The 26671-nt window shown below is 35.1% G+C and overlaps 1 protein-coding gene across 1 annotated transcript in view; it reads left to right on the forward strand.

Annotated features, from left to right (window-relative positions):
• Positions 1–26671, forward strand: part of ARHGEF12 (Rho guanine nucleotide exchange factor (GEF) 12) — a 153513-nt gene that overhangs the window by 54276 nt on the left and 72566 nt on the right. Inside the window, exons 2-3 of the mRNA XM_011927050.1 lie at positions 22694–22717; positions 24291–24376. Of these exons, the coding sequence (XP_011782440.1) occupies positions 22694–22717; positions 24291–24376 (110 nt within the window). The remainder of the gene's footprint in view (positions 1–22693; positions 22718–24290; positions 24377–26671) is intronic.

Consider the following 26671-nt stretch of genomic DNA (forward strand, 5'->3'; position numbering starts at 1 on the left):
GCAGTTTGCTATAGGGTTCCTGCTCCTCTGAGAATCTAATGCCGCCACTGATCTGACAGGAAGTGGGGCTCAGGTGGTAATGTGAGTAATGGGGAGCAGCTGTAAATACAGCTGAAGCTTCACTTGCTCACCACCTGCTGTGTGGCCTGGTTCCTAACAGATCATGGACCGGTATTGTCTGCAGCCCAGGAGTTGGAGACCCCTGTCCTAGAGTACACAGTGAAAAAGTTTGATAGAGAGGGGAACAGTGGAAGATTTTGTTGTAAGAGAGATGTCACATGATTAATGGATGACTAAAGTTTTGTTTGGTGATCTAGGATGATAGTGATGTTGAGACATGAAATTAGTTGGCTTCAAGTTCTAAGCTGTCCTGTGTGAGAAATTGCCTCATCAGCCAACACAGGCTTTGACATATGGGGAGCTTAGTGTTTCTTAGGATCCTTGGGCTGGTCAGAAAGTGCCAAGCATCAGAGAAACATGAGACCTCGATATAGATGGAGGAAGTCTAATGATAGCGGCAGGCAGTAGTCTAGTCTGACTTGTTCTTAGCAAATCTAGACTGTTATCTTGATCAGTAACTACTTCTTTAGTAACTACTTACAAGCTTCGATAAATTTGTTCTTTCATTCCACGTGAGAATCATTAGTCTATAGTTTAGAAGATATACAGAACGTTTTAAATACATATCTATACCTTTATGTAATATATATATTATACCTGTACCTATATATAATATATATTTTTTACTACCTTTGCCAAGGTATGTGTTCCCTGGAAGCTGATTCTTCATAGATCACTAACTGTAGTTGTGAGGTTCTGTGAGTTCCTTCAAAATTCACAGAACCTTGAGCTATAATTTATGTGGATAAAGTGATTACTGGGATTTAACTATCCTAAATTAGATATATTCAAATGTTTTAAGGAATATGTTTTATAAAACAACATGTTTTTCATTCATTACTTATATATTGATCCCAGAAATTGGGTGCCTGCAGATTGTCAAGTTGGGTTGATGCTTCAGAAAAGAAAGGTAGAGGTTGAGTCTTCTTAGTATAGCAATGCATTTTTTAGAGCAGTGTTTGAGGCAAATTATTGTTTTAGCAAAATTACATGGCTTCTAGGGATTAGATTGCATGAGTCTGTCTCTTGTTCCTCCCTCATTCTACTGTAAGTGGCCAGGCTGCTATAGTTAACAGAATGCCAGACATAATGCCTAGGGCATAGTTTGAGACCTGGGAAGATTCACAGTAATCAAACACAAACAGACAGAGTAGCATGAAGAAATTTCAATCCTCCCAGACTTGCTTACAGACTTAATTAGGCTTATTGGGGCAGAAAATATTTTTCCTCCCCCCATGTTTTAAATCTGTTTCTCCTCTTCTCCCACCTCCTGTCCCAGATTTTCTTTGAAGGGGTAATACTACCAACAAAAGGAGGTTCTTTTTTTTTTTGGTAAATCCTAGCTTATTTGGTTTATCTGGCTTTACGAAAAGGAGAAGTAACAACAACTGAATTTTAAGGTATTTGAGGGACTCCATTTTTTGGCACTGTATTTGGGAAATTCCCAATTTAAAAATCATACTGTATTCAAGAAGAAAATTAGGGGTTTTTGTGGCTTTATAATTGGATCTTTTTTGCAAGTATTTTTAATTTTATGGGAGCTATTTGGCCTGTTCTGCTAAAGAATTAGCCAAATCCTTGCTTTCTTTATATTATGTATATTTTCCTGAGTGTTATTCTAGGGAAATGTACATGGATGCTGTTCTCTGTCTTTCCTTTAGCAGCGCAGTGTTGGGCTTCGGATGATGATGGTAGATGATTGGGGGTGGGAGAAGAGGTGGGGTTTCTTCTTACCATCCCTCTTGTGGTCAGTAAAATCATCTGACAAATGCCTTTCCAAGGATATCGAATGTATATGTAAAGAAAAAGCTTAGGATTGCTAAGGGAGTGGTATTTTGGTGAGGATTTCATTTTCTTCTACTCCATGGAAACGAGCCTTTTGAGCTGTTGCTTGTCTGCTGATTTGTCCGGTGATCCAGGTAATCTACAGCAGTCTTTGTTTTCTGGGTCGTGTATAAAATGGAGCAAAATGGTAGAAAAATAGCTTCAGTGAAAGGGATGTACCTGTAGCAGGAATAAAATAAAAAGGAAAAGGATATTTTTACATTGTTCATTATTATTTCTTACAATAGCTTTTAGGATTTTTATCATGTTTTAAAAAACCTAATTTGACCTAAGGAAGAAAATTCCTGGTTTTGAAAACCCGTACTTTAATTGCTTAGCTTTAGAACAAAGGTTTTAACATCCAGCATTGCAAGGATATCTTTATTCAAAAGAATAGGATGCAGCATTCTTCTGTTACCTTTTTAGAACTGAATTGGCATAACCTGTCTTGAATCTTAGAGACTTTGACGTATTGTTCTGTGAATTGTGATTTAATTATCTCATGCTTCAGGATGGTTATTTCCCTTTGATACCCAAGAGACCATGGATGGGATATAGGGGGTGGGGATTAATATTACAGTGGGGGAAGGGAGTGTTTTTACAGAGTAATCTTCCTGTTTTTGCATTGGAAACTAAATTGAAATATATAATCATTTGGAAAACGTGGTGTCCATGGCACCGAACAATCTTATCAACTTGAATTATTTTATGCTTTGTTCAGTTTGTGGTATTTTTGCTCTTGTCAGCTAAAATGTTGATTATAAATTTGAAGAAGCTGCCGAGTTGCTGTGATGGCACTGGAATTGCATTCTGCTTTCTTTTTCTTTCCAATTATAGCTGCAAATACAGGAACCAAGGGATGAACGTGAAAAGAAGTAGTGTAAAATGCTGAAGATTTTTTTGGTTTTCTCTTGAAAGTATTTTTCATGGTGAGAATTATTTTCTTGTGGACAGAAAGAGCTAGGACCATAATTTATGACATTAAAAAGCATTTAAGTGCTACGGACTTCTCTATTTAGGAAAGACAGACTGAAGACATGTTGAAGACTGAGACTGAAAGCTGTGGAGCTTTCAGTTAATTCGATTATTTACATCATGGTGATATGAGTTATCATACTGTTTGCCACATTTTGAAAGCTGTTTGACTCCTCAGAAGTATTAACAAATTAACAAATTCTTACTGAGCATTTACATTATGCTAGGTACTTTAGATATATATTGGGTTTATAGTCTAGTAGAGGATATAAAAAAACTCATGCATATAATGTACCATTTTTGGTGCAAGCATGTAAGTATTGCAATGTTATATATTTATGTACTGACATGTAGGTATTTTACATAAGCTACTACATTTAATCCTCATAACAACCTAGTCATGAAATTATTGTCATTCTTGTTATCGCATGCACATTAGTCCAAACAAGCAAACAAAAATGGTCATTCACTTTTATAGATGAGAAAATTTACATTTTGAGAGGTTAGATAATTTACCATAAGTAACAAAGCCATGAAGTGATGAAGCCTGGGTCAGTCAGACTCTAAAGCTCTTTCCACTGTTTGTATATGAATAGATTAAAGCATTTTTATCATGATTATTTGACATCACAAATAGTGATGCCAATGAGTGAAAAGGAGATAGGGATCCTAATCTTTATGCCAAGAACCGAGTGATTGAGCAAATCATTTAACATCATCTGTAAAGTGTGAGGGTTGGACTAGGCAATCTTGGTTCATGATTCTATTCAGTGTAAGATTTTCACATATGGTCTGTGGAAACAATTCTCATTACATTAGAGTTTTTATTATATTTAGTTTCTGTTACTGATCGTTCATAATCTGCTGTACATGTTGGAGTGTGTGTGGTGGGGAGGGGAGGGTGATAGAGTGCATATCATCTTCTATATTATGTACAATATACATTTATTTATTAAGATTATTATTGTCTGTCATCTTCTTCCCTTCCCCCAAATATGTCACAAGGACCTAGACTAGTGCCTGGCTACATAGTATGCAGTTAGAAATTAATTTTTTGAACGAATGAATAAATAATAAACTTGTATAGTACATTGGCAAAATACAGAAGTAACTTCATAATTCTTAACACCAAAAGATTCCCTGGGGGCCAAAATTACTAATCTTTCTATTACAGTGATCATTTAAGGAACTAAGTGTAAGAATCTTACGAAGAAGAATACCTATGAAACAGTCAAATGTAGTCAAGTAATCTTAAGTTTGCTGGAATTGCCCTTTACAAAATTATTGGTAGTATAGAACTTGGTAACCATAGGTTTACCCAGCATTTTATTTGAAAATACTTTACTAAAGCACTCCATATAAGCAAAGAAAAAAAGCAGCAAAGTTTCTCTTTGGTTTATTTATGTGTTGTTGTATAGATAGTCTCAAATGCTGTAAATTTACAATGGGTAGAAAATATTCAGACCATTGAGTCTTTTGCTTAAAATATATTTCATAAAGTATAACATAACGTTTACTGGTAGTTTTGTTTCATTTAAACATTAGGCTTCTTGAGAGTTTTAACAGTTTTATTGAGATGTAATTGGTGTATAATAAACTGCCTATGGTTAGATAATAATTTGATAGATTTTGATAAATACACAATTAGGAAACTATCACCAAAATTAAGAAAATAAACATATTCACCCCAAAGGTTTCCTTGTGCGTTTTCATAATTTCTCCCCACCTTCACCCCTCCTCACCCATCCCCAGGTATACCCATTGACTTGTCTTTGGTCCTTATAGAGTAGTTTGAATTTTCTTGCTTTCTTTCTTGTCATTATAGATTAATTTGCAGGTCTTTTTGTAAGTGAACTCACGTAGTTTGTGCTCGATGTGGTCTCTTTTACTCTGCATAATTATTTTGAGATTTGTCTGCGTTCCTGTGTATCATTAATTCATTTCTTTTTATTGCTGAATGATATCCCGTTGTGTGGATATACCACAGTTCATCCATTCAGCTGTTGAGGGGCATTTGGGTTGTTTCAAGTTTTAGACTATTAGGAATAAGTTTGCTTTGGACATTCATGTACAGGTTTTTGTGTGTACATAAGCTTTCATCTCTTAGGTAAACAACTAAGAGTGGAATGGCTGGATTATGTGGTAGGTATATATCTTAACTTTTTAAGAAATCGCCAAACTGTTTCTCCAGGTGGCTGTATTGTGTTACATTCCCATTAGCAACATTCCAGTTGCTGCACAACTTCACTAATAGTTGGTTTTGTCAGTCTTTTTAATTTTAGCCATTTTACTGTGTGTGATGGTATCATATTATAGTTTTTATTTGCATTTCATCTGATGACTAAAAATGTTAAACATATTTTCATGTGCCTATTTTATCATCCATATGTCTTCTTTTGTGGATTATCTGTTCAAATCTTGTTTTTAGTTGGGCTTTTAGTTATGGGGTTGTAAGAGTTCCTTATATGTTTGTGATGTAAGTGCTTTTATTTTATTTTATTTTGCAACGGAGTGTTGCTCTTGTTTCCCAGGCTGGAGTGCAATGGTGCAGTCTCGGCTCACTGTAACCTCCGCCTCCTGAGTTCAAATGATTCTCCTGCCTCAGCCTCCTGAGTAGCTGGGTTTACAGGTGCCCACCTCCATGCCTGGCTAATTTTGTATTTTATTTTATTTTTAGTAGAGATAGAGTTTCACCATGTTAGCCAGGCTGGTTTTGAATTCCTGACCTCAAGTAATCTGCCTGCCTTAGCCTCCCAAGGTGCTAGGATTACAGGCATGAGCCACTGTGCCCAGCCATAAGTCCTTTTAGATATATGATTTAGAAATCCTTTCACCCAGCCTGTGGCTTGTATTTTCATTTTCTTAGCATCCTCTTTCTCTCTGTAATACTTTTATTGAGATAGAATTCACATTTCCTTGAGCAACAGTTTTATTTTATTTTATTTTTTTTGAGCAACAGTTTTAAACTTTGAATTCTAATTTATCATTTTTTCTTTTATAGATTGTGCTTTTGCTATATCTAAGAAATATTTGCCTAACCCAAGGTCACACCTCTTTGCTTCTAGTGTTATAGTTTTGGGTTTTACTTTTAGGTCTGTGATACATTTTCAGGTAGTCTTTTCATTTTTAATTTTTGTGGGTACGTAGTAAGTGTATTTATTTATGGATTACATGAGATATTTTGATATAGGTATGCAATGTGTATTAATCGCATCAGGGTAGATGGGGTATTTGTCACCTCAAACATTTATCTTTTGTGTTACAAACAATCCAGTTATACTCTTTTAGTTATTTTTAATGTACAGTAAAATTATTTTTTACTATAATCACCCTCCACTACCCCTCCCAGCCTCTGATAATCATCCTTCTACTCTCTGTCTCCATGAGTTCAGTTGTTTTAATTTTTAGCTTCCACAAATGAATGAGAACATGTGAAGTCTGTCTTTCTGTCGCGGGCTTATTTCACTTACCATAATGACCTCCATTTCCATCCATCTTGTTGCAAATGACAGGAATTCATTCTTTCTTATGGCCAAATAGAACTCCATTGTGTATATGTACCACATTTTCTTTATCCATTTGTTTGTTGATAGATACTGGCTATTGTGAATAGTGCTGCAATAAACATGGGAGTGCAGATAACCCTTCGATATCCAGGAGTGTCCTAAATCTAAGAATGTGTCATATTATTTTTTCTTTATTTTTTCTCCTCCTGCTGTTCTGGGTCTCTACAGTGTCCCCTACTCCTTTGTTTTATTTGCACACCTGGGTAGTGCCTTTCTAATCAAAGGATAGTTGGATCTGCATTTCACGTCTGTGATCTTTATGTTTAGGGAAATCCGTTTCCTGGTCAAAGCCTACCAGACTTCCTTGGTATCACTCCAGAATTTAACAGATTTGGCAAGTATGTTTTGTAGTTAATGGTTTGAGATCATAATCATTTCCTTCATGCTCCTTCTGCCTTCTATTTTTGCTTTTAGTATTGAGGAAGGTTAATGGAATAGAATTGCTTTTGCTCTCTCCCATCTTTACCTGGAATTGAACACATATTTATTGAAGGAATGAGTGGTTTGCAGGAATGTTGCCATTCAGGTGGAGACATGTTTCTCTTCAAATGTATAGCTGGCAAGTTGCCCATAGGACACAGAGATATTAACTGAATTCTCCACTGAGCTCTGGGATTAGGAGATACAGATTGTGTAGGATTGGGAGTTCTTTCTATTGGCTTATATTTTCCTAAAACTGTATAACGGGATATGAATACCTTTCTACCTAAGTATCTTGTCATTATACTAGATCTAGTTTTCTGAGTCTCACTTGGGAAAGCTTTTGGTTAACTATTAATAAAACACTGTACGAAGGGAAGATGATAATGGTTTTTGTTGTAAGGTGGTAGTCCAGAGGTTGAAAGCAAGGATTCTAGTTAGACTGTGAGGTTTTGAATCTAGGCTCCCTCATCTACTGGTTATATAGCTTGTATATGTTACTTAACCTCTCTGAACCCCACATTTCTCTTCAATAAAACAAGGCTAAACATTTTACTTATCTCATAGAATTATTGTTATAATTAAATGAATTAATGCATAAAAAGTACTTAAAGCAGATATTGTAAGTATGCAAGTAAAGCTACTCAAGTTTTAGCTATTATTGTACTGATTTTAATTGTTAATTACTGTTCTTAGAGATAATGGATGACGTGTTTGGAGCTATCACCTAGCATAATTTTTGACTACCAAATGTAGTTTGAGACTTTTGAGTGTCTTCAACTAACCATTCTTCCCAAATGAATATTTTTCAGGGAAGCTAACCCCAGGAAATGTGACACAGTTTACTGTATTGTTCCTTACCTCTATGATGTATGTTTATTCTAGCCGGTTCATCTCTTCCTTATACACAAGTTCCACAGAATGATTTTTTTTCTAATAAGAATTAAGAAACCTTTGTTCTGATGATGAGCTCATTTAAATTTGGGTTTAATTTGATAGAAAATTAAACTAGGTTTCCTTAATGGGGAATCTGGCCAATCACCATCCTCCACCCTCCCAGGGTAGAATTTTTTCCAGGAATTAAATAGCTCTATCTAGCAGGGTCTTCCTGCCCTTGGCAGTGGAGCAGTACAAAGGCCACATTGAGCATAGCTGCTGGGGAAACCCTTTTTCCTTCTCTAGCCTATAAATGCTGTTCTGTCTCTGTGAAAAACCCTGACATCAGCTCTTGGAAAAATCCAAATACTTGTGTTAGAACAAGGCTGAAACACTTGCCTGGGCAGAGACTAATGGCTGAACTATAGTTCTAAGTTTACCAGACTGCGTTTCAGTCTTGTTATGCTTTAAAAAACAAAATAAAAACTATGAGTTTCAGACAATACTCTAGAGAAATTAGGGTAGAAAGCACAACTTAATAGCGCCTCCCATTCTTTACTAGTTTCTTCTTATTTTTCTCTTTTTTCTAAAAATCTACCTTCAAGATAATGTGAAATTCTTGCTTGAGGAGTGAGGGAGAGAAATAATATATCAACATTATAACCTTTATGCAGTGTTTTCCACATATTAGATGCTGCCTAAGTATTTGATGTTTGAGACAAAATAAACTGTAAACAAAACAGACTGTACTTAACTTCCTTAGTGTTCAAATTAGATCATGATGTAAAACCCTCCAGTGGTTTTCCATTATATTATGAATAAACTCTAAGCCTGTTTCTGTGGCTCACAATCTTACATTAGCTGGCCCCTGTCTGCTTCTGTGGATCTCATTTCAGCACTACTCTACTAGTCTCTTGGTCATTTTCTATGCTTAAGCCACAGTGGACTTTGTGTATCTCAAATACATTTATCTGCTCATCCTTTGTGACTCTTGTACTAGCTGTTTACTTTACCTATAATTCTGTGGCCCAGATCTTCCTATGGTTGGCTCCTTCATTTAAGTCTCAGCTCAAATGCCTCTAAGGTCTTTTTTGAATAAACTTAAATTAATGTGTTTAGTCAAATAATATCTTTTTTTAATTGCACTTACCATGATTTGAAGTTCTTTGGTACAATTATTTTTTTGTGGAGTTTATCTTCCTCCTGTGGAATGTAAGCTGCTTGAGAGCAAGGCCCTTATCTGTTCACTAACGTAACCTCCAGTATCTTGAACCTCCTGGCATAGGTTGGTGTTTGTGTAACTTTGTATGCACTTGGCTGCCTGTAACGGAAAACACAAGTCAAACTGACCTAAGCAGTAACGCATTTACTGGCTCACATAAAAAAGAAATCTAGAGGTAGGCTTCAGAGATTTTTGATTTAGGGACGTAACTATGTCAAGGGCCCAGATGCTTTCCATCTTTACAGTTTTGCCATCAAAATCAGTCTCATCCTAAACTAGTCATTAAAGATGAATGCGAAGTAGCTGTTAAGGCCGCTTGCTTCTTCACTGAGGTTCAGTGGGAGGGAGAGAAAGAAGTTTCACATCGTTCTGTCAAGAATAAGGAAATACTTTCATAGATGCCACCAGTGAACTTTGTTTCTACTTTCATTGGCTTTTTTGGAACCAATTGCTTACCCAAGAATGGAATTACTGTTAGGCCAAAAAGGCCCATCACTGTTGCTACAGATGGGGTTGGCTTGACCTGAGTCATCTGGACTCAGAGGGATAGTAGATAACTGAATAAAATTGGAGTTCTCTTAGAAGGAAGGCTGTGGTTTCTGGGGTAACCTATGTCCTCTATAGTTCCCAATAAAAATGTATGTAATGAGTGAATTCATGTAGTAAAAAATGTATTGAATTGTCAGGCATATGCTTAGCACCATAATACTTAATTAGAATACAAAATCAAATAGAATGTGGTCCTTGCCTTCAAATAATTTAAAATCCAGTGAGAGAGTCAGACAAGTTAATTTAATATTAATATTGCTTTCAAAATCAGTTGATTAATTAAAATAATTTAATTTAAAAGATGAAAAAGAGTAAAGGGGAAGTAACAGATGAGATAAAAAGCAAATAGCGAAATGATTGACTTAAATACATCAGTAATCACACTAAAGGTAAATGGTCCAAACACCCCAATTAAAATGTATAGACTACCAGATTAGATGAAACAGCAAAGTCCAACTGTATGCTATAAGAAACACACCTTAAAATTAAAAATACACAGTGTTTAAAAGTAAAAGGTTGGAAAAAGATGTGCCCTGCTAATCTACATTGAAGGAAAACTAGACCACATTAATATCAGATAAAGTAGATTTAAGATTATAGAATATCAATAGGGATAAAAAAAGGTAATTTCATACTGATAAAGGGTCACTTTAAAAAGAAGACATATCTAGGCATGTATACACCTAATAACAAAACTTCAAAATTCATGTAACAAAAACTGACATAACTGAAAGGACAAATAGACAAATCTACAAACATTGTCAGTTATTTTAGTATCCATTTTTCAGTAGTTAATCAAAGTAGATAAAATAAGCAAGGATATAGAATACTTAAATGATACTGTTGACCAATTTGATTTAATTACATTTTTGGAACATTCCAGCCAACAACCAAATACTTCTTTTTTTTTTCATGTTTGCAAACAAACATGGGACATTTACCACGACAGACAAAATTCTGGGCTGTAAAGTAAATTTCAATAAATTAAAAGGATTCAAGTCATACAAAGTATGTTTCCTAGTCACCATGGAATTAAATTAGAAATCAATAAAAGATCTTCGGAAAGTCTCCAAACATTGGAAAATAAATAACACAATTCTTAGTCAAAGTAGAAATAAAAAAGGAAATGGCAAAGTATTTTATATTGGATGCAAATGAAAACACAACATATCAGAATCTGTTAGTTGCCATTAAAGCATTACGTAAAAATTTATAGCATTAAACACCTATTAGAAAAGAGAGAAGGTCTAAAAGCAATGACATCAACTTCTTTTTCTTTTTTTTTTTGAGACACGGTCTTACTCTGTTGCCCAGGCTCAAGTACAGTGGTTTGATCACTACAGCCTCAACCTCCCGGGCACAAGCCATCCCCACCTTATCCTCCCGAGTAGCTGGGACTACAGGTGTGCCCTGCTAATTTTTTTTAGTAGAGATGGGGTCTCATTATGTTGCCCAGACTGGTCTCAAACTCCTGGGCTCAAGCAGTCTTCCTGCCTCGGCCTCCCAAAGTACTGGGATTTCAGGCATGAGCCACCACACCTGACCAACTTCATTTTAAGAAACTAGAAAAAGAAGAGCAAATTAAAACCAAAGCAAGCAGAAGAAAAAAAAAAATAGAGATGAGAGCAGGAATTAGTGAAGTAGAAAACAGTTAAACAGTAGCAAACATTAACCCCGAATCTAGTTCTTTTGAGAAAATTAATAAAATTATTAAACCTCTAGCCAGCTGATCGGGATGAAAGGAGAGAAGACAAACATTACTAATATCATAAATGAAAGAGGTGACATCATTACAGATTCTTCAGATATTAAAAAAGATAAGGGAGACTGGGTGTGGTGGCTCACACCTGTAATCCCAGCACTTTGGGAAGCCAAGGTGGGCAGATCACTTGAGGCAAGGAGTTCAAGACCAGCCTGGCCAACATGGTGAAACGCCATCTTTAGTAAAAACACAAACATTAGCTGGCATGGTGGCATGAGCCTGTAATCCCAGCTACTTGGGAGGCTGAGGCATGAGAATCACTTGAATCCAGGAGGTGGAGGTTGCAATGAGCTGAGATGGCGCCACTATACTCCAGCCTGGCCAATAGAGCAAGACTCCATTCAAAAAAAAAAAACAACGATAAGGGAGCATTATGAATAGCTTTATGGCAATAAATTTAACAATTTAGATGGAATATGGTTGGTAATTTTATAAATTCCAACAATAATATATATAATATGTAAGTATGTATTACATATACATAAAACAGGAAAATATGTAAAATACATATGCACTCTGTGTGTATGTGTGTGTGTAATGACTGGGTAGGTTTTATGCCAGGGTACAAGATTGGTTCACCTTACAAAAATCAGGCAGTGTAAGTAAATGGATGGTAAATGGTGGTAACTAGGTTTCTCAACATCTGAAGGGAGCTAAGCAAGGGAGAAGACTGAAATGAACCCAATGGAATTAGATTAGAATTAGAGGTATCAGTATGAACTCATACTGAGCTTAATATAGATACAGATATATGGATAGCTACAGAAACAATTATAGATATGTTGTATTAGCCTATTCTCACACTACTAATAAAGACATATCTGAGACTGGGTAATTTATAAAGGAAAGAGGTTTAATTGACAAGCAGTTCCACATGGCTTGGACAGCGTCACAATCATGGCAGAAGGCAAATGAGGAGCAAAGTCATGTCTTACATGGCAGCAGGCAAGGAAAGCTCATGCAGGGGAACTCCCCTTTATAAAACCATCAGATCTCATGAGACATATTCAATATCTCAAGAACAGCACGGGAAAAGACCTCCCCTTCATGATTCAGTTACCCCCTACCAGGTCCCTCCCACAATGTGGGAATTATGGAAGCTACAATTCAAGATGAGATTTGGGTGGGGACACAGCCAAACCATATCATATGTATGTATGCCCCAGTTAGTATAACACATACATTTCCCTGCTCTCTCTGCTGAGAGGGCCTAGAAGTGGTGACATCTCAGCAGCAGTGAGCACACCCAGCTCCTGGATCTTGGTTACTAAATATCACTCTCCAATAGAATAGCTCCTTGGAGAAATGGTTGACTCTAAGGCTGCAATAGGGAAAATGCAAGTTGAACCTAGAGTGCCTTGTAGTGCCACAAACAAGAAAGTGCTCAAACAGAAGGGTGAGAGCATGTCACTGGCATAAACTGGAAGAATTTGAGCAAGAGAATAAATAACATAGTATTGAATTAGAACTCAAAGTCTAAAATAAACATACATGAGCCCATACTGATATAAATGATTATATAAATACATGGATGAGAAAACACAAATCTTCCTTACAGAAAAATTGCAAATAGTATATGTAGATTCCTATTCCTCCAGGAGATGGAGCTTAATCCTCTCAGATGCTAGTGTGGATTGGGCTTCGTGACTTCTTCAAAGAAAAAAATATGGCAAGGGAAAAATAGTAACTTTACAGGGAGACGTCGAGCAAACACTCCCTTAACCAAATGACCACGGTTAACATTACTAGTAATAAGTCATACTGGTGTCATATATCCTCTGATGGGTGATGAAAAGGGTGCTTCACCCCTGTGGTATTCCAAAAATAGACCCACATTTATATGGAGAACTGATTTTCAAAAGTGCAAAATCAGTTTCAACAAACGGTGCTGGAACAATTGGATTTCAATTGGATATCACACTCTATATAAAAATTACTACAAAATATATTGTAGACCTAAAAGTAAAATAGGAAGTCATTCAGCCATTAGAAGAAAATGTAGGGGTAAATCTTTGTGATTTGGGGTTAGGCAAAGATTTCTTAGGTATGATACCATAAGCATGGGCAGTGACCTAGTTTCCAAATAAAGTCACACAGGTATGGAAGTTAAGACTTCAGCATATCTTTGGAGAGAACACAATTCAACCCACAACTATAATGGTTTCCAATTAGGACTGCTTTCATGTTTAATACAGAGAAGCTGAGAATTTCTATATGCACTTAGTGCTTTTCACATAGTACATAAGAAATGCATCTTCCACATTTATGTTTACTCTTCAAATGTGTTGGTGTTGTCATTAATAAAACACAAATTCTCCTGAAAATATTATAAATTGTAGCTTTGGGCATTTATTCAGTTTGTGGATAGTACAATAACTGCTATTATGTATGTCCCTGGGTTTTGTTTGTTTGTTTGTTTTCTACTTTCAACAGAAATAGGGAGTCTCTCACTGATTTCGTGCCTCACTTTGTCACTTGGGCATTAAAATAATTTTACCCTGGCCCTTTGTCTTACAAGGTCTGTTGCCAAAACAGCTTCTTCAGCTTCTGCTGCTGTTTCCATAAAGATTTGACATGAGTTCTTGCAAGTGATCTAGGGGATGAGTGTGTCCTCTCTTTTCTGTTTACCTAGTACCCTTTCATCTCTAGTCCAAACTCCCATCTGGATTCCTTACTATAAATGAATTCATCCCAAGGAAGAAATCAAGGGGGAGTGTAGAACTTGGGTTACAAGGATATTTGTTATAACATTCTTTATTATGCTGAAAAATTAGACCCAGCCTAAATATTTACAAAAGGGAACTTGTTAATTAAATAGCCATATCACAGGATACTTTGGAGCTATCAAGAATTATTTAGAACTATATTTTTTAAATATTTATCTGATTTGGAAGTTCAATATATAAAATAAATAAAACACAAAGCAGCTCTGATGTGTGGGGAGTCTAGAGCCCCATCTACACACTCCCGCTGTGGGAGGGACCTCTTCTAAACCTCTAGAATTTTATGGAGCACAGTTTAAAACCAGCACTGTAGTGAAATATTTAATATTGTAAACATATGTTGATGTTTTATTAAGTTAAAGTTATCAATATGTCCAGTATGCTTTAATTTTTATGAAAAGAAATTTTAAACATTGTATACAGAAATCTATCTCTATATTGGGAAAATATGGGAATATGTGCATAAAAATGCTGGGTATTGGGATTATGGGTGATTTTCGTTTCCTATTTTGTCTTTAGTTTTTAAAAGTTTTATACATGTACTTCTTTGGACATAAACAAAGTGAGACATTTCTTCATATTGAAGAAACAGAGAGAACCATTGCTTTATAGGAAACTACAGTTTGGAAAGACGGCAGTCTCATTACTCAATCCCTTGAGAGAGGAATTATCTTGAAAATGTAATAAAAATATTAGTAACAGATTTACTAGTGTCAGTGGTCTTGTGTGTTAAGTATATTAGGATAAGCCACATTTGTAACAGCTAAGGGAGAAAACATAGCTTAATGTCAGTGTTACACAGTGAACTTTGTAGAGCAGTGATTCTCAATTCTGAGATGTTATAAGAGGAATGTCAGAATTCCTAAAACACTCATCCTCCAGCCTTTCAAATTCGGTGCTGTGGTGAGCCATCGTTACTGATAAGATTATATCCCACTTGTGATTTCTTTGTTTTGGGTCAAGAAAAGCTTTTGTAAAAGGAAGTGTAAAATGGCATGCATATCATTCATTTCCTCATCTTTTCGTCGTAAAATCAGAGGTCCTTTTATCTATGGTGGTTTGAAAGTCTAGGGTATTCAGATTTGATAGCAGAAAGTGTGGTTTTTTGGTGATGAAATGAGTAGATTGCTAATTCTGATTGAGGAATTGTTAATGTTTGACACCAGAACCAGAGCACTTGTGAAAAGAAATCTCTTTGGTACAAAACCAAAAATTGAATTACAGCATTTGTTTTAACTATAGCCAATAAAAGTATTTTTAATGAAAAAGAATTTCCTCAGAAGAAAATGCTTTCTATGAATGCAGAAGGTGTTATATAGAAGATTTCATTGTAATAATATTGGTTATGATCAGTTTCTTTAGTTTTATCTTTACCTGTATTTTATATTCATATAGCCTCTAAATTTTACATATTATCCATAATACATTTCTTATATAATTTAAAAAATTCTAAGTAGAAAACACGAAATATGTTCAATCTTTATTCCATTAGAGTTCTACTTGGAAAGTGTTAATATATAAGGTTTTTATTTCTCCATAAGAAATAGACCTATTCAGTCAGGCACAGTGGCTCATGCCTGTAATCCCAGTGCTTTGGGAGGCCGAGACTTGAGGATTGCTTGAGGCCAGGAGTTTGAGACCAACCTGGGCAACACAGCAAGACCTGGTCTCTACAAAAAAATTCTTAAAAAAAATTTAGCTGGGTGTGGTGGCATGCACCTGTGGTCCTACCTACCTAGGAGGCTAAGGTGGGAGGATTCCCTTCAGCCCAGGAGTTTGAGGTTACAGTGATCTATGATTGTGCCACTGCACTCCAGCCTGAGTGAGAGAGTGAGAGACATTGTCTCAAAAAAGAAAGAGAAACAGATCTATGTCAAGTTAATTCAAGGAGATTGTACACATTTTTAGAGCACATGAGAACTAAGTTTATACTTTTCTGATTTCCTGAGTTTCCTTGATGATTTTTTGGTAAATCCTTGTCTGTTTAGCTTTGTGGCATATGTATGACTGTGGTTGGGCTTCTTTGCACTCAACCAGTGAATGCATACCAACTGTAACACCTGAAGGTAGGATCATGAGTAAATACTCTGTGATTTGGGGTTAGTATAGTTTTGGTTGTTTTTCCTTCTCCTGAGATTTCAGAAATAAAAGATACCTATTCCTGTGATTTTTTTGGCACACAGTGAGAAATCTTTAATACATAAGATAAGTCATAATTAACTTGTCGAATCACTTTTTCTTGCTGCAGAATGATATTTTTATGAATGCCTTAGGTTTTTTCAATTAAAAAATGCAACCAAACTGCAAATATACTATGATTTAAAGTGGTAATATCAATTTAAATTTTGAGTAGTACTCTTTTTTTAAATCATAGAGTGCTCTATGTTTATTCAAAAAAGTGAAATATTATTAGACAGTATTTTATATTTTAATTTTACATTTAAATAAAATTCTCAAGCTCAGACTGAAAAGTAAGCGCTGTATGTTGGAGCTTGTCTCAACGACACTTAAAAGCTAAGACTTTCTACTTTTTCAGAAGTACATTTATATCTTTTGGCAAATGTGTAGAAAGCAGCCTGTCCTAACAAATTTTGTTCACCTATTCTCACTTCAGTTTATAGATTTGTAAACATTTAATCATAATATATTTTATATAAAATATTTATGGGAAAAATGCCCACCCTTGATTAAGAGGACTTTTTTCTACTCTTATTTTTATTACTTTTACCAGTATATTCTGAAGTAGAGAAATGTGAAATGAGGTTAAGATTTACATTCCTAGCAAACAGAATCATGCATTGCCCCATTTTATAAGTCATGAGATCATTTTGTAGAGTCCAGTTTATTGTTTACCTTTGTTAAATGACATTAATATTTCCTCCATAAGCATGGATTTGATGGTTTGGATGGCGTTTAGTGAGGTGAGGATACTTGTTTAAGTATTTTGAGGATCTCCTCCTTTTCTGGCAGTTCTTCCTACTTGGTTTTTCTGAAGTGAATATAGTCTTAAAAGAAAGTATAAGGTACTAGTAGTCAGATATTCATGATCACAAATGAAAGTGGTGGAGAAAGCTTTTAAGAAATATTCACAAAGGTGATAATTTTCCAGATTGTCAATGAGGAAATGAAAGTCTCTAATAAGCTGTTATATTAATTGTGAGCTACATTTCTCAGTCAGCAGCAACTAATAGTCAATCTATAATAGCTCCAGCAGAGGGAGTGAAAGTAATTTAGAAAAATATTTACGATTTGATTTGTCAAAGTGTGTCCAGGAAGTAAGAGAGCCTAACTAAGGGGCTGTTGTGCATTTAAGCTCTTTGGTAAAAGTGGTGGTATACTAAGCTATGTTTAAGAAGGTAATTTGAGATTTTTTATTACATGCTAGTGAATCATTTTTGGATTTTGCACCAGAACAGAGCTCTTTGGTCCCTGCCTGTCTGTGGTTTGTGTTGCAAGGTCCAGAGGCTTAAAACAAAGAACACCATGGGAAATTCTCCATGAGTCATTCTGTCAGCTGTAGCTTCTGTTTTAGAGTCCTTCGGATATAACTAGTGTTTTAATGCCAGCTCTCCTAGCCACTTTTCATGCTTTGGTTCTATATGCTAATAAAAAAATATGTCAGTATGGCTATTGTATTGTAGATAATGTTCAGACTTTTTTTTTTCCCCCAATTCCACAATTTTTAGTTCTTTTAATGGCTCTAAGCTAGACCAGTTATAAATTGTAGGTGGTGAAAGGGTTTATGACTTTTTATTTTGTTGTTGCTGCGAGGTAAGCGGGTGGTCATTTAATACTTTTGGTTCTGTGAATCTTAGTATCCAGAGAACTAAAGATTGAATTGGCAGTTCGGCTGGAGTCAGCACTATGTGCTAAATCCCTGTACTTAAGAGCTCTTATGTATTGCAGACAAATGTCCTCTTAGCTATTTTGTTATTTTGTGAAAAATAATAATAATAGAGCAAGGCAGTTCAGATTCATATTAGTTTCAAATTTTAAGCACTATGTTTTAAGCCGTTCTAATTGTTTTGTAGAAACAGGTAAATTAAAAACTTAATTTAAATCCAGCCCACAGGATGCCTTAATCACCTTTGATATTTTAAAGGAGATGAGGAAATAATGGACTTTTTTGCTAGTGAGTGGCAGGTATGGTCAACACAATTTCACTACGTTTGAAAACACTTTCCCTACTTTTCAGGAAAATTTAAAGTGCAGATTGCAACCTGATCTTTTTCTTACAGTGTAGCATCTGAGAAGTTTAAGTTTTGGCATGAATTTTCTATGATACAAGTTGGTAAATTAAATCTGTGGTTTCATCACTGGCTTTGAATTATACATTTCTATGCATTTTACTTAGCTAAAAACTTATTTGAATATTTAGTCTTTAAATTTACTTTTTCTTTTCTACTTAATTTGAATACATATCACTAACATTCAGATTTTATTTTTGTTCTTCTTAATAGTAAATACATAAGTGGTTACTTACTGCTTGCTAGGCAGTGCTTCTTATTTTCTAATTTAATCCCAAAACAAATTTGTGAGGTATAGGTAGAGGTATTAGTAATTACGTTTTAGAGGAGATGCTTAAAGAGGTTAAGCAACTTGTTCAAGTTCAAACACCTATTAAATTGTGAAACTAGAATATTAACCCAGTTACGTTTGTTACTGAGGAGTCTGTTGCCCCCCCAAGGCCTTGAAATTTTAGGGATTTTTCATTTATAACAATCAATAATACTATTCCCATCCCACCTTGTCCATTTCTGATTTGCAATAGTATAGTTTCTGCACTGATATTTACATCAGCTTATGATGGTTGAGCTTTAAAATTACCTTAATTGTTGTCTAATTTGCAGGGTTCTTTGTCTAGTAACTCTTCTCACTGGAGTGGGTTCCAATAAAATGGTGCTGTATTTCACTCATTTCAAGTTACTATGTTTTTTCTCCTCATTTTAGCATCACTAAAATCAGAGTGTATCTACTAATGGAATTCTTAATGATTCTAAATTTAATAGGTAACATTGTTTGACTGCTAATAAAATCTTTACCACTATCCAATGTAAGAAAAATTTGTTTAACCATCTCCCCTTCATTTCAACCATTCCTTATTAAGAAGAACCAACTAGAGTCTCAAATGCTCCTTTATAACTAAACCCAGGGAAGACATATCTAATACCCTAGAGGAGAGAGAAAAGGGTATGAATTCAGGTTTGAGTGTGATATCAGCATTTCTTCTCATATGGTTTCAGAACACTTCACACTCAAGTATTGTCAAAAGGCTCTTTATGCACTGAAATCAATAAAAGAAAAAAGATTTCTAGTAGGCTATTTATTATAAGCAAATACGTGACAACATAAAACTTTCTGGTCCTTTGCAATTTTTTAAGTCCAGAAGAAATACTTTTTAACAATATTAAAGGACTATTCCAGTTATAAAATTGTGTGTTTGTGTATGCTCATTAGAATAATTAAACTTGGTTAAGATGTAAGTCCTACTCTAGTATACATTATTTATTGGGTAAGGGTTATTTAACTACCAAATCACATTTTCCTCTACACTGTAATAACACATTGGGAAGGACTACCTAGGGCTTTAAAATTAGAACTCAGAATTTAACAAGGAAAAGGCACTCTGAGTTGAGAGAATAAATGTATTCTGAACATTTAAGGCCTTTGGTTAAGATTTCTAAAATGTAGCTGTGCTTAATATACAAAATCAAAAGCAAAGGCAGGACAGGAGCGGTGGCTCACACCTGTAATCCCAGCACTTTGGGAGGCCGAGGCAGGTGGATCACTTGAGGTCAGGAGTTCTGAGACCAGCCTGGCCAACATGGCGAAACCCCATCTCTACTAAAAATACAAAAATTAGCCGGGCGTGGTGGTGTGCAGCTGTAATCCCAGCTACTCGGGAGACTGAGGCAGGAGAATTGTTTGAACCCAGGAGGCGGAGGTTGCAGTGAGCTGAGATCTTACCACTGCACTCCAGCCTGGGTGACAAAGTGAGACTTCATCGAAAAAAGAAAAGAAAAGAGGAGAGGAGGGGAGGGGAGGGGGCAGCTAGCCACCATATCCCAGTGACTCAGAGACTCAAATTCCTGATAATTCTTTGCTTTATTAATCATGGTTCTTCAATTTGGAATTTGACTTTTTCTGCTATCGATTAATAGAAAAATATTCACACACACACATACAAGTAAACACAGTATATTCATTGTTGACCAAATGTCCAAGTTATCAATATGATATTTTCAAAAACCAGGCATAGTTTCATTAGGCACCTGTAACATTATGTCATAATCACATACAGCTGTTCTACATAAATATCTAACCAAAAGATACTGTCATTATTTCATGATTAGACTACACAGTGGACAGGGACTTAAAAATGTAGGAGTTTTGTTCACCAGAATTTATTTAATCGGACTAATGGTTGAACTGATTTGTTGTTTAGAACCTGGCCCCTTTTTAGCTTTCAGACCTGTCTTTCTGTAGCAGTTATAGTATTGATTATCTACTCTTCCTTCCCTTCTGGGACAGCCCTTTCTCTTTTCTAACTCATCTTCTTAATCTCCTTTATTGGCTCCCACCTCCATTCTCAATCATGCAGATGCTAGTTTCTCCCCCAAAATTGAGCCTTGGCATTTTTTCAGATTTCCTTGTTGTTTTAAATTTCAGTGACCATCAGTAGGTTGATGACTCAAATCTGCAGCGTTAGCCCCAGGCTTTCTTTGAGGTTCTAGCTTTCTATTTCCAGCTCTCTGATTACATCTGTCTCAATATCCAGCATATGGTAGGGATTTTGCAAAACTATAGGATTATCTTGGTGATTTTCCTAGCTGAAGCAGAGAGAACTAATGAAATAGCCAAGAAGGTTCTTGACATTGTTACTTATGCATATAAGCATATATGTACACACATATGTACATATGTATTTATTTGCTTTAGCGGATACTTTAAAGTAGAATTCAATGATTAGAGAAAAAATTATGATTTTAATATTATTTGAGAAGTTCTTAATCTATACTGAATGTAGTAAGTAGATTATGATAAGCAAGTTGGACTGTGGGTGTAGTCCTTGTTCATTTTCTCATTCCATTTTTGTCCTCTTTTTTCCTCTCCTTTTTCATTACCTTGTAAGAGAAAATAGCTCAGGAAACTGGTTTACAATCAGTAGTCTGGGAACTTCCGGGATTCTTTACCAGCATCCCCCTGAATGTTGCATTCCCTGACGCAAGCAGCATTGTTTTAGGGTAGGAGTTTTTATAATGGCTGTGAGGTCGAGTGGCTAAGGTTGATAAACGACAGTTGTTATCCTTTGCAGAAACTCAGTTGGAATCCTTTTCTGTCAACTTGTATGTTCATCTGTAAATTAAGAAACATGTTCCCATTCCCTCCCTCTCCCACCTCAACAGTTAAATGGACAGACTGCTTAGGAACTCCTATTTCTGAAGATTTCGTGGTCTTCTGTAAAGTCAGTTTGTTCTCTAGAGCAGTGTCATCTTGTCCCAGAACCCCCTTTACTTATTATCACTACTTCTTTGTGAGTTAACATGCTATCACTGATTAGGAAAGGTCTTAGATTCTTTGTCTTTTTCTATGGATAAGTTTTGGTTTAAATAGGTGTCGAAGGGAATTGTAAGTCAGCTTGTATTTTAGAGGTTTCGTTTCTACCTCCATGCCAGATGAACTGTAGTCATTGAAGTATCATTGTATTATGTTTATTTCTTAACTGTCTTTACTAAGAGGCTTTTTTAAAACCCTGGTTTTACTGATGTTCTTAATAAAGTACTGTTCCTATTACTAATCTTTACATAAAATGCCATAGGTTGAAATAATTTAAAAGATAGAAATGGAAACGTGGGATGATATTTGAGAAGACTTAGATTAGCATTTATATATAGCATCAAACGCTTATCGAGAAGCTTCCATCAGTATTCATTTAAAAGAGAGACAACCAGGAGGAAAAGCTGTAGTTCTTTCAGCTTATAGGACCCCCCAGAAAAACAAAACAGGAAAGTACCCTTTGTTTTCTACTTTTGGAAGGTATTTTTTGTAACCGATAGTACTTTAATGTTAATTTTTTTCTAGATATCTGTTATTAAATCTAAACCTAATAATTGAGGATCATGATGACATAGATCAATAGTGCAGTAATCAATACCCAGATATTTTGGGAAGTAGTGTGAAGTGATGGGAAGGAAGGAACTTTCCCTTCTAGGAAAACAGTGAGAATAATATTTTAACGACAAAATACTTATTTTTGTCTTGATCTTTAAAAATCTATAAAATGGAAAGAATATCTCTTCATAGAGATTTCTTTTTTCAAGATTAAATGAGATAATACATGTGAAAATAATTCATAGCATTTAGTAAGCCCTTTATAAATTTAGCAATTGCTGTTATTATTGGGATTTTTAAAAAGAAAAGCTATATTCTAGGACAGCTGGTAGTAAATGCACTGGCAGTTTAAGATTTAACAAAGTAGTTAAGATACTTAAACATGGTGTTCAACTTCTTATTCCTGCAGTTTATTGATTCTTGCTATTGGAAAGTTACCATAAGATTTAAATCTCTTATTCAGGTTCAGTGGGATGAATAAATTTAGTAACAAAATCTTATAAGTAAAATAACTCCATCTATCCTTATTTTTTCTTTGTTTCAGGTTTCCCCTCAAAAAACCTATAAGGTAAGTTTGCTCAATTGCACTTCATACTCAAGTTTAGGTTATATTTTAATTATAAACATCCCTTTGAAATTAGTATTCAAGTAATTCAAAATTTCAAAATGTTTTACAAATTTAAAATATAAAAGATGTTACTTTTTCTGGAAGACAGCATTGTTTTGATAATACTTCTAATGTAAGCATTTAAAAAATTTGTTCAAAATGATATTTAAGGTCACTCTGAAGAGACTTAATTTTAAAATCTATTTGTGACTGTTTTGAATTATGAGTAGCTTGGGAGGTGAAAATGGAATGCTAGTTTTTGATGTATTTTATCACTTGTGTGACTGTAATTGCCTTTAGTTAATGAACTTTGGCACTAGTTTAGTCTTAATTACTTTATTTTTTATTTTATTTTATTTTTTTTGAGACGGGTTTCTGCTCCATGGCCCAGGCTGGAGCGCAGTGGCGTGATCTTGGCTCACTGCAAGCTCCGCCTCCCGGGTTCACGCCATTCTCCTGCCTCAGCCTCCCGAGTGGCTGGGACTACAGCCGCCCGCCACCACGCCCAGCTAATTTTTTTGTATTTTAATAAAGACAGGATTTCACCGTGTTAGCCAGGTTGGTCTTGATCTCCTGACCTCGTGATCTGCCCGCCTTGGCCTCCCAAAGTGCTGGGATTACAGGCGTGAGCCACCGTGCCTGGCCTAGTCTTAATCACTTTAAGACAGTGAAGAAAAAATTCCAAAATGTTCAAATATATCTATGCCTGTATCCATGTCTATATATTTATTCACTTCCAGGTGTTAAATGCCTCTTCCTCAGTATTTTTGCTTTCAGCATTTCTTCTGTTATCTTAATTATCATAAATATAAAATGTAGGTAGTATGTCATTCCTAATTATTATATTTTATCATTTTTAGTGTCAGCATAGTCCAGGATCCAATGCTAATTAACCTTGGCATTTCAGTGAATATGTGTATGTGTACATGTGTATTATTGTTATGGTCTTGTCACCCAATCATCTGGTCAGTGTAATTGGCTAAACCATAGAAATAATAATAATAATAATGTCATTTATGCTTAAAGTGGTTGGCTAAGACTTCTGTGGCTAGAACTACCTAGGCAGGCTTAAAATGAGGCTTGCCTAAGGCTTGCTTTTTAAATTTTAAACCGTTCTCATGCATGCTATATTTATGCAGTGATTTTGAACTTGACATTTCATATGTAGAGTTGGAGAATGTGTTTAATTCCTTTTAGGCACTGTGTCTTTTTTTTTTTTTTTTTTTGTCTGTTAAATGGAAATAATAGTATTGACCTGTGAAAACCATACAAAAAAAATGTAAGCAGTTCCTTCTAAGAATAAAAGAGACTTTAATGCTGAATACTATTTTTAATTATCTTAAGCACTTAAAATCAAGTAAATAGACTGTGTTTCACCAAAACTTATTGAAAAATGTAATTAGAGAGGCTTATGGTGCTGTGTAAAGTAAACTGATTTCCTGGTTTCTCTTGTAAGATCCACTTTTGGAATTTTAAATTTTTTATTCTAATGATTTTCTTGCACTAAGCTTTTGATTACTTTGCTTTAATTTAGGCATGGAAGTATTTTGAACCGAGAGTCACCAACAGATAAGAAGCAGAAAGTTGAACGCATTGCATCACATGATTTTGACCCCACAGGTAAAACACTATTCATTCTTTCAAAGAATATTGAGAGTAGTGAAGTTCAGAATAATAGAGCTTAAGCTACCCGAAACACTCAGAAGTAGTTGCTCGATCTGTTTTAGGACTCTCACATTCCTCCAATTGTATCATAATAAGACCTTTGCATTTAGCAGGAATGCAAGCATTTTTAACTTCCAACACTGTACATTCCACTACAGAAGTATCATTATAGAGTATATTATATCTTTAAATAGTGATAGTAATAGAAAAGATTATATAATAATTGGAGATTTGGTCAGATCAAGGACTCAGTATTAAGTTGAATCTTGGTATAAGCAATAGTATGTCATAAAACCAAGGCTCTAGCAACTCTACACTTCTGTAGTCATCTAAAAATTCAATTGTGATTATGATGAATTGGAGTTTTAGATAAATCAGTTTCACAAATTAATGATTGTCTCATTTTAGAGTAAACAAATGAATAGAAATCCCTTTCTCTTCAGTTAAAAAGTATTCTGAACTTAAAGAACCGTCTTTCAACCTAAGCAATGTCAGTGTTTCCTAGGGTTGTCACGTTAAGACTTTCAGACTGATCTCCTTTTATAACATACAGGCTTTTGCTTTCTCCTTGTAAACTTACTCAGTATTTGATTCATAGAAAGTGCTTGGTAGTCTTGCTTTTGTCATTTGAAACTGACATATATTTTTTGTGCACGTACTATTCAGTTGCATGTCCCTTTGACAAGAGACGAAGTAAATCCCGCAATCTCAGATACATAAAAATAATGTATCTCTTTTTAGGTATTTTTACTTAGAAATGTAATTTTAAATATAGAGAATAGTATGTTTTATGTATCTAAGACATTTCATACTTTATTAGTATAAACTCCTTTATTTTGAAAAAATATTGTAAGTATTATCTAGGAAGCACATAGCTAATCATTTTCTGCATTTCAGGGAGTAGGTAAAATGAAATTCCAGTCATCAATTTAGGAGGCTTTGGTGGTGGGAATATGTATTATGTCACTTTCGGATCTCCATGAAGAGAGAATTTTCCATTCTGATGCCTAATTTTGTAGTCATGGGGCTCAGAGGCTTTCATTTACATGATTAGATATTGTCTTGCCAATAAGGTCAAAAGTTTCTGCCCTATGTTCACAAAAATATAATCTTGTTAGGTTTATTTTGTATCTATGTCTGTGCTGTGCCCATCTCCAAAGACAGATTTAAACAAAGGTGTATGCAGTGCTTCATAATCAGATCATTATAGCTTTTAGTGCTTTTGTCACCTCTACAATTATCAGGTGATATATTTTGTATACTATTCATGTGTTGTTTTGTTTGAACATATTTTTATTGCACTGTCTTTTCTTCGATAAATCTTTAAAATATGTCATTACCTGTGCTGTTTGTGACTATTCTAAGTGCTGTCATCTGTTATATTCATACTTTGTGTTTGCACGATTTAACTTGATCATGATTCATTCTTTTTTCCCCATGAATTTTTCCCCTTACATTGGTCTCCATATTTTCTATATCTCTCTCCTTTTCTCCCGCTCTTGTGCAGATAGCTCCTCCAAGAAGACAAAGTCTAGTTCAGAGGAGAGTAGATCCGAGATCTATGGTAAGCTAATGTAGCTAATTCAGACTTGCCCTTTGGAGCTTGCTTCATGGTGTTCCTTTTCTGTTCTTTTTTTTTCTTTCTTTTTTTAAAAATAACTGCAGCCTTTCTTGTGTCTGCTGTGCATGGCATGATCTACTGCAGGGAAAGGGAGCCTGGGGTTTTTAACGTGGCTGTGATGTGGAAGCTTAAGGTTGCTAGAAACTAACATTGTAGATTAAGAGTAGGCCACATTGCCCATCTTCTCCCGTCTTGTTTATGGTAGGAAGGTGATTAATATGTTTGGGTCAGGTTCCTCCAAATAACACGAATGGGCTTTGAATTCTTGTCATCTTCTTCCCACGTCTCATTTGCAGAGTTTGGATTATGAAGAATTTGAGGAATTAAGTCTTTTCCTCTAAGTATAATACTGGCGTAATTTAGATATATTAGCAGTTCTTTGGAATTTTTATTTCATTTTTTGTTTGTTTAGTTTTAATTGCCTCATCATGTGGAAAAGTCATTCTTGTATAATTTATCCACGATGGCAAAAATGCGTAAGTATTTTATTTTCATAGCTTGAAGAATTTGTGCGTTTGAGAAGTTTCTCTGAAGCTTAATCGGAATGGGAAAATTTCAAAATGGTACCTTTTAAAAATAATCTTAACGAAGAGCAAGTTTAACCTGAGTGGTCAACTTTTGCAGCAGAT

Source organism: Colobus angolensis, unplaced genomic scaffold (genome assembly GCF_000951035.1).
Source record: "Colobus angolensis palliatus isolate OR3802 unplaced genomic scaffold, Cang.pa_1.0 Scaffold7, whole genome shotgun sequence".
Taxonomy (NCBI): domain Eukaryota; kingdom Metazoa; phylum Chordata; class Mammalia; order Primates; family Cercopithecidae; genus Colobus; species Colobus angolensis.